The 15,986-nt window shown below is 39.6% G+C and overlaps 1 protein-coding gene across 2 annotated transcripts; it reads left to right on the top strand.

Annotated features, from left to right (window-relative positions):
* The first annotated feature begins 234 nt into the window (after positions 1-234).
* Positions 235-8,356, top strand: MARVELD2 (MARVEL domain containing 2). Of its 2 annotated transcripts, XM_053409196.1 has the most exons (8): positions 235-786; positions 991-1,075; positions 1,456-2,634; positions 4,148-4,183; positions 4,470-4,603; positions 5,573-5,744; positions 6,623-6,673; positions 7,355-8,356. In XM_053409196.1, exons 3-8 carry the CDS (start codon positions 1,471-1,473, stop codon positions 7,463-7,465), a joined length of 1,668 nt encoding a protein of 555 aa, XP_053265171.1. In that variant the 5' UTR covers positions 235-786; positions 991-1,075; positions 1,456-1,470; the 3' UTR covers positions 7,466-8,356. The 2 variants fall into 2 exon arrangements, with proteins under 2 accessions (XP_053265171.1, XP_053265169.1); XM_053409194.1 differs by lacking the exon at positions 991-1,075.
* Positions 8,357-15,986: the final 7,630 nt, after the last annotated feature.

Raw genomic sequence — 15,986 nt, 5'->3', positions numbered from 1 at the left:
TTTGCCCACTTGCATAATCTGCAAGTCTAAACAAAACTGTGGTATTTACTCTCCCATAAATTCGCCCAGCTGGTCAATGAATTGACTTCAACTTTGTAGGGGTTAACAGGTTGGAGACTTGAGTTGAGGGCCCACTCTACACCTTCCACGCGGTGGATGGGGGGTACAAAAGATTGGGGGGCGGGGAAGCGCCTCTCGCGTGGAGCAAAATCTTCGTCAAGCGGAAGCAGCAACCCTTTCAGCCGGTGGGGGCAGCCTAGCAGGAGAGCCGCTCTACCTGGAGCGGGCGGGCAGGTAGGCTGCGCCTCATTCGCGACGAGGACATGAGCGCATGACGCGCGGGAGGGGACGGTTCTCTTTGGCAGAGCCGCTGAGGGAAAGAAACCTCGCCGGGAAGGCGGAAGAAGGAACCTCGTCATTCCCGGGATTTTTGCGCATTCCTTCCCCGCCTGAAGCCAGCTTGCAAGTCTCTCCTGGGGCAGGAAAGCTGCGTAGAGAAAGGCTGAGCGCGGTGAGGCTGCGCTGCGCCAGAAAGAAAAAGGCGCCTTCTGGGTTCCGCTCCCGGTGGTTGTGGGAGCGCAGGGCGCCCGCGAGGTGTGGTTGCGAGTGAGGCGGCGGCAGGAAGGTGCTGTGGTCGTTGGTTGAGCCTTGGGAGAAAAGTGCCCGGGCGAAAAGCGGGACTTGAAGAGCCCGGGAGTTCCCATTTCTGAGAGGCGTCCAGTGCGCTCCAATATCTGGCTGCTCAGAACGAAGTCCCCTTGTGAAGCCACTGAGACTTACTCCCAGGTACGTGGGCGCCGAGCTGGAATCGCGGAAGCGCAGCTTGAAGGCTGCGACCCTCATAAATGTAGGTGAGAGACGCGGGGCGTAGTTTTCTCTTGACTGCACGCCCGAAGTTTCTGGCGAAGCTGGGCCTCCTTGTGTATAGGGAAAACAAGGGAAAGGGGTGGGGTAATGGTGTAACCGACTAGCTAGCCATTGTTTTCTTAGGTGGCTTGACGCTGATACCCGTTATGTGCGTGACTCCTGCTTCCTGTGCACACATATTTATGATTTTCTGTAAGATGGTGGAACTGTGAGTATAGTTAACGTTTTGCCCTCTGCTCGGGAAGCCTTAACTCTTAATCCTGTGTATAGTGCTAGCATTCTTCATGTAGTCAAAGGTACTCTGTTAATAGATTCACATGCCTTGGTTTTGGTTTAGAAGTCCAGTCAAAAACTGATTAAATGGCTTGGTTTGTTTTGTTTTTTTAAATTATAATGATAGAAGAAGAAAAATATATCAGCTGTGTTTTCTTTAGAAGATTTAAGGACTTTAGAAGATGTTGGGGTTGTTGTTTTTTTTTGCAGACTCTCAAAGCAGGAATTCAGTTTGCTTTTCCTTTTGTCAAGCACAGTATATGTGAAACCAGGAAATGAAAAGGAATCTTTTCACTCTTTTGATTTCTGAAACAGGGGAAAGGACCACAAATGTCTTCAAGGAATGCATCGTCAGAGCGCAGACCAGGACAACACAGTCGGTCAGTCCATTATGATGAAGTGAATGTGGATTATTCTTCAGAAGAAGATGCTGAAAGGGATTTTCAAGATGCTGGACACATACTTAACACAGATCCCTTGCCACCACCTCTTCCACTACAGCCACCCTTTGGCCCTGAATTTTATCCAAGTGACAGCGAAGAAACTGCTGGAGCCTCTGATCTTAAACCAGTGAGAAAATTCATTCCGGACTCGTGGAAAAACTTCTTCAAAGGGAAAAGAGACGGCCCTGAATGGAATAAGCCAGTAGCTGCGATTTCTGGTGGAGCTGAATGCTCTCCACCATCATCTCCAACACTTACTCCGGTGAAGCCAGGCCATACTTCAGTTCCAAGCTCATACCAGTATCCTTATGGAGGATCGGGGGGAACCTACAATTCACGGAAAGAAGCTGAAGCTATGCTTCCACAAGATCCCTACGGCTCCCTAGACAGGCACACACAAACTGTTCTAGCATACAGTGAGAAAGTAGAAGCCTTTAATTTGAGATACTCTTACATGAAATCTTGGGCCGGCTTGCTCAGGATCCTGGGAGTTGCCGAACTGCTGTTGGGTGCAGCTGTGTTTGCCTGCGTTACAGCTTACATTCACAAGGACAATGAGTGGTACAACTTGTATGGCTACTCTCAGCCACATGGGGCAAGCAGCATGTATGGATATGGAGGGGGAAGCAGCATGTATGGTGGCTATTACTACAGTGGGCCTAAAACCCCTTTCGTTCTTGTTCTTGCAGCACTTGTTTGGATAGTGACTGTTATAATTCTAGTACTTGGTATGTCCATGTATTACAGGACAATTCTTCTAGATTCCCACTGGTGGCCTTTAACCGAGTTTGGAATTAATGTTGCCTTGTTTATTTTGTATATGTCAGCTGCGATAGTCTATGTGAACGATGCTAACAGAGGAGGACTTTGCTACTACCCATTATTTAATACACCAATGAACGCAATGTTTTGCCGTATAGAAGGGGGGCAGACAGCTGCAATTATCTTCTTGTTTGTAACAATGATAATCTATCTTGTTGGCGCAATCGTTTGCCTAAAACTATGGAGGCATGAAAGTGCACGGAAACAGCGAGAGCTTATGCAACAAGAGGTAAGTTCTGTAGAAAACAGTTGTTCCTACCATACATTTAGTTTGTAAAATAGTTACTGTCATTTATTCACTGGCCTGGATCAGACACATAAATCTCAATTTACTAAAGCCAAGGTGTCCTAAAACCATGTGCTTGTGTCTTTTGTCCCCTTGCTACCCCATCCCTCCTTTGTGTAAGTAAACAATTATTAACCAAAAAAATCCCATTGCAGTACAAGCAGGAAACTTCGATAACCAGGACTGAAATAATCTGCCTGCTTCTAATCTCAGCAACTATTGGAAAGCAAAGGAAACCATATTTCACTAATCCAGGGATTGTTAATAATAATAATAATAATAATAATTTTTATTTATACCCCGCCCTCCCCAGCCAAGGCCAGGCTCAGAGCGGCTTACAAGCAATAATAAAAACAAGTTGATTGTTGAATTATGGCATGCCAAAAAAAGGAGGAAGGAAGGGGCAACATGAAACAGAGCACCTAGGCACAAGGCTTGTGCAGAATTTGGCTTAATCAGCTAAGATAAATACATCTGAACGAGCCCACTATGTAGATGTTATGTCTCCTTACTGTTGTACTTGCTTCTGTAACAGTTGCATCACTAAACTAAGGACCTGATTTGAGGCCTTTGGAGTTTTATAGATTATCTTAATATTAACTATGTGCAACTTTTTGCATATAATTCTGAAATGAACATTGTTCATGCAAGGATGAGCCTCACTTGGTAGAACATGAGACTCTTAATCTCAGGGTTGTAGGTTTATGCCCCACAGGCAAAAAGATTCCTGCATTGCAGGGGGCTGGACTAGATGACCCTCCCAACTCTACAATTCTGTGAGTCTATGAAGAATTTCGCCTAAACAGAATTGAGTTCAAGTAATATATACTTTGTTGGGGTTCTGTGTATGGGACCACATAATGTCAGTATAATAGGTGGAGTTTGCTTGCGTATGCACCTAATCAAAAACAATACTTGTTAGCATACCTTCAGCAGTGTTAACTACACTGATACTACATTGTCTTGTGGAGACATATATCGGTGCTTTTGACCAGAGATTAAACTTTGCTGCCTTGCAACATTCCAGGATCTGAGAGCACCTCCTCCCAAGTTTCTCTGCTTCCTACTTTCAAAGGAGAGTCAAAATATACCATTGCTGCTTCCAGATGGCCTAGCACCAAAAACAGACAGGGGAATCTTTTGGTCCTTTCCTCTTCCCTAATTCTGTCAGAAGGGGAAAGAAGAGCAGGACAGAGCTTCTTCTCCTTCATTTTTCCTGAAAATCCAGAATAGCTGGGACATTTTCAAAGAAAGATGAAGAGGAACTATATTAGCAGACACTACCAGTGAGGTTCCAAGGAAGGATAGAAACAGTTTGCACCTCTTTCCACTGGTTGGATTTAGGAAGAAGCGCAATCTCTTTTTGCTGTTTTTTTTCACCCCAGATGTCTGCGTGTTAAGGCTTTTATTGTCTACATTTGCACACTTAATGATGATGTTTTTGGTTTTTTATTAGATGATAACGACGCAATCTTTTGCACCAAAAAGGATGGTAAGAACAACACTTTTTTTTTCTATATTCAAATGCTGAGTACTTTCAGGGCCTGAACTACTTTAGTTTCAACAAGAATTCGGATAAAATAGGTAAAGGTTGAGACACACTGACAACAGGGGCCACCAGAGAGGCAACTATCATAATCCTCTCCCATCAACCTGGGGGTGAGGTGTATGTGATAGAATTGCACTCTTATGTCTGATCACTCTACTCCATGCTAAATTAGTGCTGTTTAAAGTGGATTTACTGACTGTTATTGACTGATAATATCCATTTTACATAGTATGAAGATGGCAGTCCCAAAGTAGCAACAAACGCAAAGAACTTCAAGTCTGTGGAACTGAAACCTGAACTACTCAATGGCCATATACCTGCAGGACATATTCCTAAACCTATAGTGATGCCAGACTACTTAGCGTGAGTCTCTCTGCAACCTTCCTTTTGAAGCTTTCTCTTGGAGTCATAAATCCCAATGACCGACTACAGATGATCACATCTTAGCTTAATAATATATGAATGAATTGAGATGTGAGCTTTTGCTCCTGCCTTCACAGCATTAGCAAACAAACCAGGGAGTCTTCAGCTAGTCATAATTTCTCATTTCATCCAAACTAGGGAATTACATTTACTTGCTTTGGAACAAGTCAGGATATTAAACATTGGTTTGAAGTTGGTGTGATAACATGGTTTGTTCTGAAGCTGGTAATCATCATTTTCCAGTTTGGATTAAACAGGAAACCATGAATAATGAGGGGCTTTTTGGTTTAACCATGGCTTAAATTAGGTGACTTTGTGTTTGGTGGGAAAAGGTTTGTTTCTATATTATTGCTGACTTTTAACCACCTAATTATATTTTCATATTAGAACTGTATCAGGAAATCAATGCCTTGCACAGCAGTGGTTCCATTCTGTTCTTGCAGATATTGATTTTGAGTGCATAGTTTTTAGCTATAAAGCATTTCATATTACATCATGCAAAGGAGACTTCCCATATTGATTTCTGTTAATTAAAAAAATGTTCTCTTTAAACTTTTGAGTTTGAATCACTTAGTATCAAGTGCCAATAACAATTTTATTGTTGACATATTGCCAAACCCAAACTTCTTCTTCTAAAGCAGAGTCTGCAATTAGCCTGCCATCCAGGTTATAACCAATGAAATTGTTTGGGAAACAGTCCAGGTGATTTGACTAAATAAACCAAGTTGTACTCTACAGAGGGTGGGAGGTAATCTAAGATTGTTGAAGTCTTTTCTAATTTGAGTCACAATTTTCATGTGGCAATACACTTTTACAAGGTTTTTTTTTTCTTTTCAAAAATCCATAATGCATACATTTGAAGCTTACATAGATGGTTGATCCTGTAGGACTAATTATAGTTTCTTACAGGAAATACCCAGCAATTCGTTCAGATGAGGAAAGAGACCGATATAAAGCTGTGTTTAATGATCAGTTTTCTGAATATAAAGAGCTTTCTGCTGAGGTTCATGCAGTCTTAAAGAAATTTGATGAGCTAGATGCGTTGATGCAGAAGCTTCCTCAGCAGCCTGGAAACACTCTTGTAAGTACTTAATTGAGCATGGATTTAAAATTTGCATTTATAAGCGGTTTTGGCTGGAGTCACATGGCAACCTAGACATTGGATCACCATTATCCTTTACATTTAGCAAGCCAAAGACATTTTAGTTTGGTTGCTGCAGAAAATTGTTGCTTGAGGTAGCAGCAGAAAAGTACTTGGTAGTTTACTGTCATTCGCCTAGCTGCGAAATTATTAGATTACTAGTAACCACCACATGGGACGCGGGTGGCGCTGTGGGTTAAACCATAGAGCCTAGGACTTGCCGATCAGAAGGTCGGCGGTTCGAATCCCCGTGATGGGGTGAGCTCCCGTTGCTTGGTCCCTGCTTCTGCCAACCTAGCAGTTTGAAAGCACGTCAAAGTGCAAGTAGATAAATAGGTACCACTCCGGCGGGAAGGTAAACGGCGTTTCCGTGTGCTGCTCTGGTTCACCAGAAGAGGCTTAGTCATGCTCGCCACATGACCCGGAAGCTGTACGCCGGCTCCCTTGGCCAATAAAGTGAGATGAGCGCCGCAATCCCAGAGTCAGTCACGACTGGGCCTAATGGTCAGGGGTCCCTTTACATTTACCTAACCACCACATGCTCCCTTTTCTCCCATTCCCTTCAAAACCAGAAGGACCACCAATTTTTGAACTAAAGTAGCAATATTCAGGATTAATATAGTTTAGTTGTAATAGAGTTTTGCTGTTGTTCAGCTCCTGCAGTTTCAACCTAGCAAAGCAGATGACCTCTCTAGGAATGGTACTCTGAACTTGTACTATGGTTACATAAAAAAATATTAGGACAGAAGAAAATTAATATATTATTTGTGGATATAATAGACAGGATATTTTGAAATGCTGTTTTTCCCCCTCTACAGGAACATGACAGAATTGCAAATGTTTTGCAACAGTATAGAAAGAAAAAGAATGTGAGTTCTCATATCTACTTATTTATGTAATTACTGATTGTCAATGTGCATAATGTTTTAACAGAGCAGTAACAAAAATACCCCTGTCCTGAGTTGATTTACATAGTAAATTGTGGCACAAAGAAGGCAAAGGGCAGAGAGGTAGGGAATAAGAATGAAGGGGAGGGTCAACAGGAAGACCATGTGTCCATATTAGTTGCACGTACTTCAGCTTTGTTTGGGTTGGAGATGAGGACTTTGCTTAAAAGTCTTCACATAAAAGGTGGATTTTGAGAGAGAATTTGAAGAAGGGGCATCAGAAAAGGGCGTGGTATCAGTTCTTGCAGGCAGTTCCATTGATAAGGCTGAAATGCATAACTAGTGGGTTTCCATTCAAATACTAGTTTCCATCCACAATGTGGTTAACATGACCTTCCAGGATAAGAACTTGCCCTAGATTTAAGTTTTCATTATTCTGGCATTGGATTATTTTTTAAAAAAATATTCATTGCATGTATACATTTAAATGTATTGCTTCCCCATCTCAAATGTTAAGGTTTGCTGACAAAATATAAAAGAAACCCAGCAAAACAATATAACACTTAATGAGATTTATTGAAATTACCCTTTGTGACTTGACCCACCTACCTCTGCAGGCTTCCACAAAATAAATTACTGATCTGTTTATTCTCTGTATTGCAGGATCCCACATTTCTTGAGAAAAAAGAACGTTGTGAATATCTAAAGAAAAAGCTTTCTCACATAAAACAGAGAATTCAAGATTATGACAAAGTTATGAATTGGAATGCTTAGGGGGACTTTATTTACAAGGTTTTAGTTCAGTGGTTTTTTATATTTATTTATTGCCATAACTGTATAAACATTCTGCTGTGAAATGAATTTTTAAATCTTGTGAAATTTTATTACTGGGCTGACTGGCACATAATGCTAAACCATGGTTTACTGCTATTTGCACAAGCTGGAACAAGATTGAGCAAAGCCTTGGCTTTCTGTGCCTCTCCCCTCCCCTCATGCAGCTGAGGGGACTTTGGTTTCCAGCTAATCTGCGTTTGCTATTGAGAATCAGAGACTGTGGATTAAAACTATGATAAGTTTTTGAAACAAGCCATCTTCAAACCATTATGAAGCTGGCTTGTTTAACTAACCAGCATTTTAAACAAGTTTTTAATTTGCTATTAACAAGAAGTCTGGGTTAATGGAAATGAAAAGTACATGCTAGCATATATTCCTTCTTTTAGCCCCATAGGAAGGGAAGGGAAGAATGAGTGCTTAAACCCAAGGCTTTAGTCATACTTTGGGTTGTGAATGCAGTGGGTTGCGCGTTTTCAGGTTACGGACGCGCCAAACCCAGAAGTACCGGAACGTTACTTCTGTGTTTCGGCGCTCGTGCAGAACCACTAAATCACGCTTTACACATGTGCAGAAGTGCCGAATCACGTCACGCGCAGACGCGGCGCTGCGGGTTGTGAACGCTGCGGGTTGTGAACATGCCTCCTGCATGGATCACGTTTGCAACCCGAGGTTCCACTGTACTTGGACTCCTTCCTTTTCCCCACATATTTTAGCATTGTGTGTGAGACAGGCCGTTATCTTGAACAAATTTTAAGCTTTTACTTCATTTATGTAAATTTTGTACTTTTATGTTCCTGTTCCTTGATCATATATAAATGCAATTTAATTTGAGTGTTTCCTTTTGCTGCTTGATTATTTTTTTGCTTTTAGTTTGGATGTTGGTTTCTTGTAAATGTGAATCTGTTGTGTCTGAAAGTACGATTGTGATAATTAGGTTTATGTAACAGCCTGCCTGCTTGCTGGTGTGTGCACATAACACACACATTCCTAACTGCCCAACAAATTATCAGTACTGTCAGGCTGATTCCCTCTTTGAAAGGCTGAAGAGTCACTCTTACTTCCCAAGTAAGTAATGCTCTTAAGGCTAAGAGTGCTGATTTCCCAGTTCTCTGTGAACATGGTTCCCAGTGAAGTGTTGGGAACTCCCATATTCAGCACCAAGTGCTAAGTAGATAAATTTTCATTCCTTTGTGTTGAGCACCATTTTTGTACAATGGGATTTGGAAACAGAAACCTGTTGCCCAAAGTTCTGCTTGCCAGGTTCCATGTTTAAGCAGTTCCTGCCCCTTGCCCAGTTCTTTCTGTTGTTACAATTCTTTGGGTCAGTTTCACAAACCAGTAAATACATTTTTTCCTATTTAAAAATACAGTGGTACCTCAGGTTACCGACACTTCAGGTTACAGACTCTGCTAACCCAGAAATAGTACCTCAGGTTAAGAACTTTGCTTCAGGATGAGAACAGAAATCGTGCTCCGGCGGTGCAGCTGCAGCGGGAGGCCCCGTTAGCTAAAGTGGTGCTTCAGGTTAGGAACTGTTTCAGGTTAAGAACGGACCTCCGGAACGAATTACGTACTTAACCCGAGGTACCACTGTACTAACTTTTCTGTCTACTACCTTATTCAGAAACTTTCTCTGTAGCTCTTAATCACGGAACGTTTAAATAACTGAAGCAGTCATTCAAGGGCCTACTTTTGCCTTGCAGCAAAATAATCAATTTGTATTAGTAATGTTGATGGATCAAACCCCTGTCTAATTGTGCCACAACCTTCAAAAATTTATGAATGACTGCTGGGATACCTCAGTCGGTAGAGCACGAGACTCTTCATCTCGGGGTTATGGGTTTGACCCTGAGCATGGGCAAAAGATTCTTGCATTGCAGAGGATTGGACTAGATGACTTTCGTGGTCCCTTCCAAATCTACAATTTTATGATGTTTAAATTCAGAAAGCACTGTTCTCTGCTATGCGCAGCTCTCAAGTTCTCTCACTCAAGGACAAAAATGAGTTTTATAGTGACGACTGCCCTTATGGACGTGATGCAAAATACAGTGGTACCTCGGGTTACATACGCTTCAGGTTACAGACTCCACTAACCCAGAAATATTACCTCGGGTTAAGAACTTTGCTTCAGGATGAGAACAGAAATCACGTGGCGGTGGCACGGCAGCAGCGGGAGGCCCAATTGGCTAATGTGGTGCTTCAGGTTAAGAACAGTTTCAGGTTAAGAACAGACCTCCGGAACGAATTAAGTACTTAACCCGAGGAACCACTGTATATGAAAGGAGGAAGCTGAAGAAGGGCACCTGCATACTGCCTAAAAAGCAGATGAACCGCAAAGGAAGCTAAAGAAAATAGTTTTATTTGAAAAAAGTACAGCAATTGAATGGCATGTCTAATGCATTTTGAGTGTACCATAACCTCTTGTTCAGACATTAGTCATTTCTTTTCCCCAAAATATTATATTGTTTGTGCTTAATTGTAGAAGAAGGGGATTAGTTTCCTTACCTTTGGGAAAGGAGGTGGCTACAGCCTGATAAAAAGGTTTATAGTCAAACAAGCTAGGTATGACATAAAACAGGAGTGCTACTGCAAATGAAGCAATGTTTTCACTTTGAGGTTTGTTTTTTGGTTTGAAAATTGGTGCTGATAAATCTTTTTCTTGGTGAAATGTATCCTTGCCAAATATTTAGCACTGAACTGCTGATAGAACTAATAATCTCAGGTGGAAAGGGGGGTTCATTCAATTTTTCATTGCCCACACAACAGCTTACTATCCAATGTAACAGCAGATCCATATGTTGGAGATTGTGTTCAGTGCATAAATTGCTGCTGCTGGATAAAGGTGACTATCTGTAAATAGAAACATCTGTTCCCACCTGAACAGGAGGGGGAAATCCTTTGGTAAACATTGTGTGCCTGTCTACACTGTGCCTTATGGCAAACGTTTGCATGTTTTAAACATTAGTATTTATATACTCTATTATCCTGATCTTTAAAGAAAATTTCAGCTGTTGGCAATCAACTTCTAATCTTTTGTACTGATTTTACAAAATATTTTTCTAATAAAAATAAGAGGCACTGAAACAGTTTTCTTCTTTGCTGAAAATATAACCCTGTTCAATCTTTATTCTGAAATATGTTTTTACATCCCATAAAATGTCTATAATAGAAACATATTATAATACGTATTGCGGAGCTCATTGTGGTGTTAGCAAATTGTTTGACAGGAACTATATTTTTATAAGTTTTCTTTGTTCATTTTTTAAATCTAGGTTTTAGTTTCCAACATCAAGAAAGAACCATGATGTCATTTGTATCATGTTACTTCTTATTTTATTATATGAACTTTATAAAATGTGAAGTGTCAAAAATTAAGAGCAACAAATTGTCATAAGCTGTATGCTAAATATAACATTTAAATACTTCTTTCCTTCGGTCTATATCAGGGGTCAGCAAACTTTTTCAGCAGGGGGCCGCTCCACTGTGCCTTAGACCTTGTGGGGGGCTGGACTATATGGGGGGGGGGAATGAACAAATTCCTATGCCCCACAAATAACCCACGCTGATTCCTGGACCGTCCGTGGGCTGGATTTAGCAGGCAATTGGGCCGGATCCGGCTCCCGAGCCTTAGTTTGCCTACCCATGGTCTATATTAATCATTTCTGCAGTGATAAGCTAATAAGATTGGATGTGGACTTTGGAAAAAAGTTAGAACAAAATTCATTAGTTTATTGAAATACCAACCTTTTGGACTAGTGTACACATTTTGAATTTTAAGTGTGCGCTGCACTAGTCACAGAATAGGCCATGAGAGGCATGGTATAACACAAAATGCCTGCATGGAGAGTGTGGCATAACACAAAATTAAGAAACAGCCACCATGGTAAGTATGCTTTATCCTGCTGGTGGAAATGACAATATTGATTTCTCTCTCACATACCAATCCTGTTGCTACCCATGATATATAGACTTATTTAAAGTTTCAGGTTCTCTTGCAGTAGTACCGTTTTTCTCGCCTGAAGCCTTGCTGAGGGGCATAGATCATTGCAGAAACTTGGGAGCAGCAGAGAAACTTGGGAACTGATAACCCCATCAGTGAAAAATTGTTATTAAATTTCTATACCTCCCTTCATTCGAAGATCAAGGGTCGTTTGCAATATAAAAACACACAAATATTTAGCATAATAAATGAGCAAAAACAATAACTCACATACACAGTTTAAAAGGCCATAGATTGTATTTGAATTATTTATTACATTTCATATGTATAAAACATGAGAATAAATTATAGACAATTGCTTGATTCGGTATAAGCCCGTCGTTATCTCAATCCATATACAGTCATAGCTGGCATACCACACGAAACTAGTAAGAGACATTCCTAGTTGCAGATGTTACTTTGGCCTCAAAAGATACAAGACGTCTCCAGGAATAGACCCAAACCATACGCCACCTCCTTTAGGGGGAGTGCAACCCTCTCCAGAAGAGGCAACTGGCCTATACTGGGCACAGGAACCATCCTACCCACAAAGCCTCCACCTTCCCAGGGTTTAAATTCAGTTTACTGGTCCTTCTCCAGTCCAGCACTGCATTAATGCATTGATCCAGGGCCTGTATAGCCTCTCCTGATACAGATGTTATGGAGAAACACAGCTGTGTGTCATCACCATACTGATGCCACCATGCTCCAAAACTCCTAATGACAGCTCCCAGCAGGGTGGATTTGATTTAAATCAAATTGATTTAAATCACTAGTCAATAAGACTTGATTTAATTTTTTAATTTTTTTTACAGAAAGACTCATTCTTGCTGGTATAATCTTAATATATTTACAACCAGATGAAGGTTTCATTTTTGGAATAATAATTTTTCAGAGTAGTTTTTACAGTTATATCAAAAATTACTGATTTGGTTATACTATTAGAAATGGATAGATAATTATGAAATTATTGTGAGGTTTAATAAGTTAACACTTTATATTTGGACCACTTTTCTGCTGTACTTTATTGGAAGGAGAAAAATAATCATTTTCTTGATAACAATTTAAACAATTTATTTAACTAAAACAATAACATTATAGCATATGTACCCATGTTTGTTAACTGATGTGGTTAAACTTTTTTAAATAAAAAACGTAGACTGAGTTTTAGCAGACATGAAAAACTTAAAACAAATCCTTATTTCCTGATGAATAGCCTTTGGACTATAATGTAACTTAAACAGAAAACTATCTTTAGAAAGATTTTTCCTCCAAAAGCACTTTATTTTAAAAATCCGATCTAAATTTTAAAAAATCCGATTTAAATTTTAAAAAACTGATTTATTTATTTTTAAATCATTGATTTTTATCCACCCTGGCTCCCAATAGCTTCACACAGATGTTTAAATAGCACTGGGGACAAAATTATGCCCTGCCAGAGCACTCCCCAAACACTACTCTCTAGACTCAACCATACAGATAGTGACAGAACCACTGTAGTATAGTACCTCTGATACTCAATCTAATCACTTGATCCAGAAGGATACCATGACGGTAAGTGGTATCAAAAATTGATGATAAATCAAGTAGGAGTAACAAGGTTGTACTCCTGTCCCTCTCCCGATCATTCATTAGGGTGACCAAGTCCAATTCAGTCCTGAAACCAGCTCTAAACCCAGACTGAAGTGGCTCCAGATATTCAGTGTCATCCAGGAACACTTGCATAAACACCTAAAGTATGAGAAACAGCTTTTGAGCAAGAATAGACACATTCAGAATTGAAGACTATTGCCTGGGACACCTAATTAGCCTTCGTTGTGTTGTGTTACTCAGCAACCTGTTATTGTTTTGGGAGGAATAAATAAATCACAATGTTGAATTGTTCGGCTTCAGCAATACATTATGACCTCTTTTGAAAAGCAAACATTAACTTGACCAGTTTTATGAAGGATGGAAAATCCCTTGCATGTGTGCTATAATTTAAAAATAAATAAATCTGTGTTAGAATTGTTACAGCAGAGCTAAAGCGTTAAACTGGTCTCCCTTCCATTGTTCTAGAAATATGTTGAACAATGCACTGCCGGAGCCACAGCAGTGTCAAATTGTTTCACGGTAAATGCCTGAATGGAAAGATGGCAAATGCTGTAGTACAATCACCAAAGTTGAAGGATCACATGGTGGTGGTGATAGTATTTTTTAAGAATGCTATTAAGAAAGTCATGCATGGTGGGTTATACAATTCAATGATAGTTCTTTTAGACACAATGAAAAGCGTTTGGACATTTAGAAATGATGGTTTTTCTGTCTGCAGAAGAATATTTAAAGCTAATATAATATAATTATTTTGAAGCTGAAGTGTTGCATTAAATGTATAGAAGGAAGAAGTACAAGCTTCTGGAAAAGCTGGCTCAGCTTCTTTTTTACAGTGGCAGTAGGGAAGTAAATACAGAACATGTTAAAAACTTATGATAGAATTGGCACAATGTGGAAACTCATATTTTCATTACTATTTGAATGCTGCAAATGTGAAGAGTTGCTAATATGCATATGAATATACCGTATTTTATGTGTATAAGACTATATTTTCCCCTAAATTTTTGAAGTTTAAAATAAGAGGCCGTCTTATAGAGTCCCCCAAAATAGGGTGCGTCTTATACACGGAACAAAATGGTATTTAAAAAACACAAAAACACTTGTGGCTTAATACTTCAATCATGAAGAATGTTTCGTGTTTCCTTTTGTTTCTGTGCTTTTTTTTGTTCCTGTTGGGATGAAAAAGCGACTACATGCAATAGCTAGGATCTAAAGCTCTCTGAAACTTAACTTTGTACTCCCACGGGAAGTTTGAACCAGTGTTTGTTGGACAGAAGCAATCGCCCTTCATGTCACATGACAAAGTGCTTTTGAACCTGTTAGAAGCAGTTTCCGATATGGAGTGATAGGTTTTGCTAGACAAAGGAAAAGCAGCCCAAAATGCCAGTGAGCTCCTAAAGTGGCTCTTTGGATTCTGGCTAATATTGTTATGAACGATGCATTTATGAACTAGAAATTGTTATTTTATTGTTCTTTAGGAGGTTTTGTGGAAGGTATTTTATTATGTTAGTTGATATACTATTGTTTTAAAATAAGAGAGCACAGCGGAGGCCTTCTTGGTAGTTCCTCTGTCCTCAAAGCTGGCGGTGGGGGGGGTGTGTGACGGCCTTAAACTGTGGAACTGCCTCTCCACAGAATTACATCTGATATCTTCAATAAATACAGCTTTTGGAGAATGCTTTTTTTTTTGACACACAAGGTATATGTTTTTAGGACCCATGTTATTTTTATGGTTGCAATTTGTTTTAATTTGTTGTTAATATTGTTTTTTAATGCTGTAACCCGCCCTTTGACCTTAGGGTAAAGGACAGGTAATGAATAGATAAATAATAAAACATAATCTGCCCTAGATGAATTTTTATTCATAAAGGCAGCATATAAATACTTTAAAATAAATATTGGGGCAATGACTTCCTGCTGTTAAGTGTACATTGTGCAAGGAAGTATTTAATGTGTTGCCTTTTATTAGCATGATATATAAACAATATCGGTTTGTTTATCATACTGAACGCATGCTCTGATGCTTTGAAAGTCAAGAAGCTGCAGGTGTTTAGAAATGCTTATATTGTAATAATCTCTGCTGAATTAAACATCACTATACATTTCAATCCCACTGTGTGTGGCCCATCCTTGAGGTTTTTTATCCTGGGGCATGTAGTAGCTTTCTCTTTGGATCCAACATCTGTCAAAACTTAATCTGTATGTTCCCAATTCATTTTAATGCTTGATATCCTCTTTTTCAATATAATTATGTCAGAGAAGGGTGCCAGGGAAATGATTAAGTCACAAATCAAAGCATTATGCAAGAAAGAGGAAATGAAAGCCTAAGGTAAAGGGAAAATATTTAAATAGAACGATGCAACTCTTGTTATAGCTGAACTTATCCGTGCTTAATCATTAGGATTTGTCAACCTCTTTAATAACTTGTTTGTGAGCACATGAATCATGAGATGAACGAAAGAGTTTCCTAATTGCTATATCTACACAAATACATATTTATTTATGCAAGAAGCCTACTCATTTATAACCATGACGAGGAAATTTGTTAAACTCTTCCAGCAGGTGCTCAGTTTAGCACATGGCAAGGTATTCCTAGAAATGTTTTATTCAATATTTTTCTACCAGACTCTTCAGCTGAGGGACAGTGTGCCAGTATAGTTTTCATCAAAAGCAGATGGATTGATTTATTTCCTATTCCAAAATAGAAATAACTAAATTTGTTTTAAACTGGTTTTAATGTTTTATTTTATAGTGCTGTAACACACCCTAGGATGAAGGGCAGGTAATACATAAAATAAATAAATAAATAAATAACCCAATGATGAAGCATATTCATTCATTATCCTGCTATGATACATCACTGAAGCGAAGCATTTCAAGTGGAATGTA

The sequence above is a fragment of the Podarcis raffonei genome, chromosome 11 (genome assembly GCF_027172205.1).
Source record: "Podarcis raffonei isolate rPodRaf1 chromosome 11, rPodRaf1.pri, whole genome shotgun sequence".
Lineage (NCBI taxonomy): Eukaryota > Metazoa > Chordata > Lepidosauria > Squamata > Lacertidae > Podarcis > Podarcis raffonei.
This window is presented reverse-complemented; position numbering and strand designations above follow the sequence as displayed.

Bases quoted from the DNA above. Each gene is read 5' to 3' on its own strand.
- MARVELD2 (XM_053409194.1), top strand. From the start codon at position 1,471: ATGTCTTCAAGGAATGCATCGTCAGAGCGCAGACCAGGACAACACAGT. The intron at 4,184-4,469 runs GTAAGAACAACA...CATTTTACATAG, and splicing joins CTTTTGCACCAAAAAGGATG to TATGAAGATGGCAGTCCCAA. The intron at 4,604-5,572 runs GTGAGTCTCTCT...AGTTTCTTACAG, and splicing joins GTGATGCCAGACTACTTAGC to GAAATACCCAGCAATTCGTT.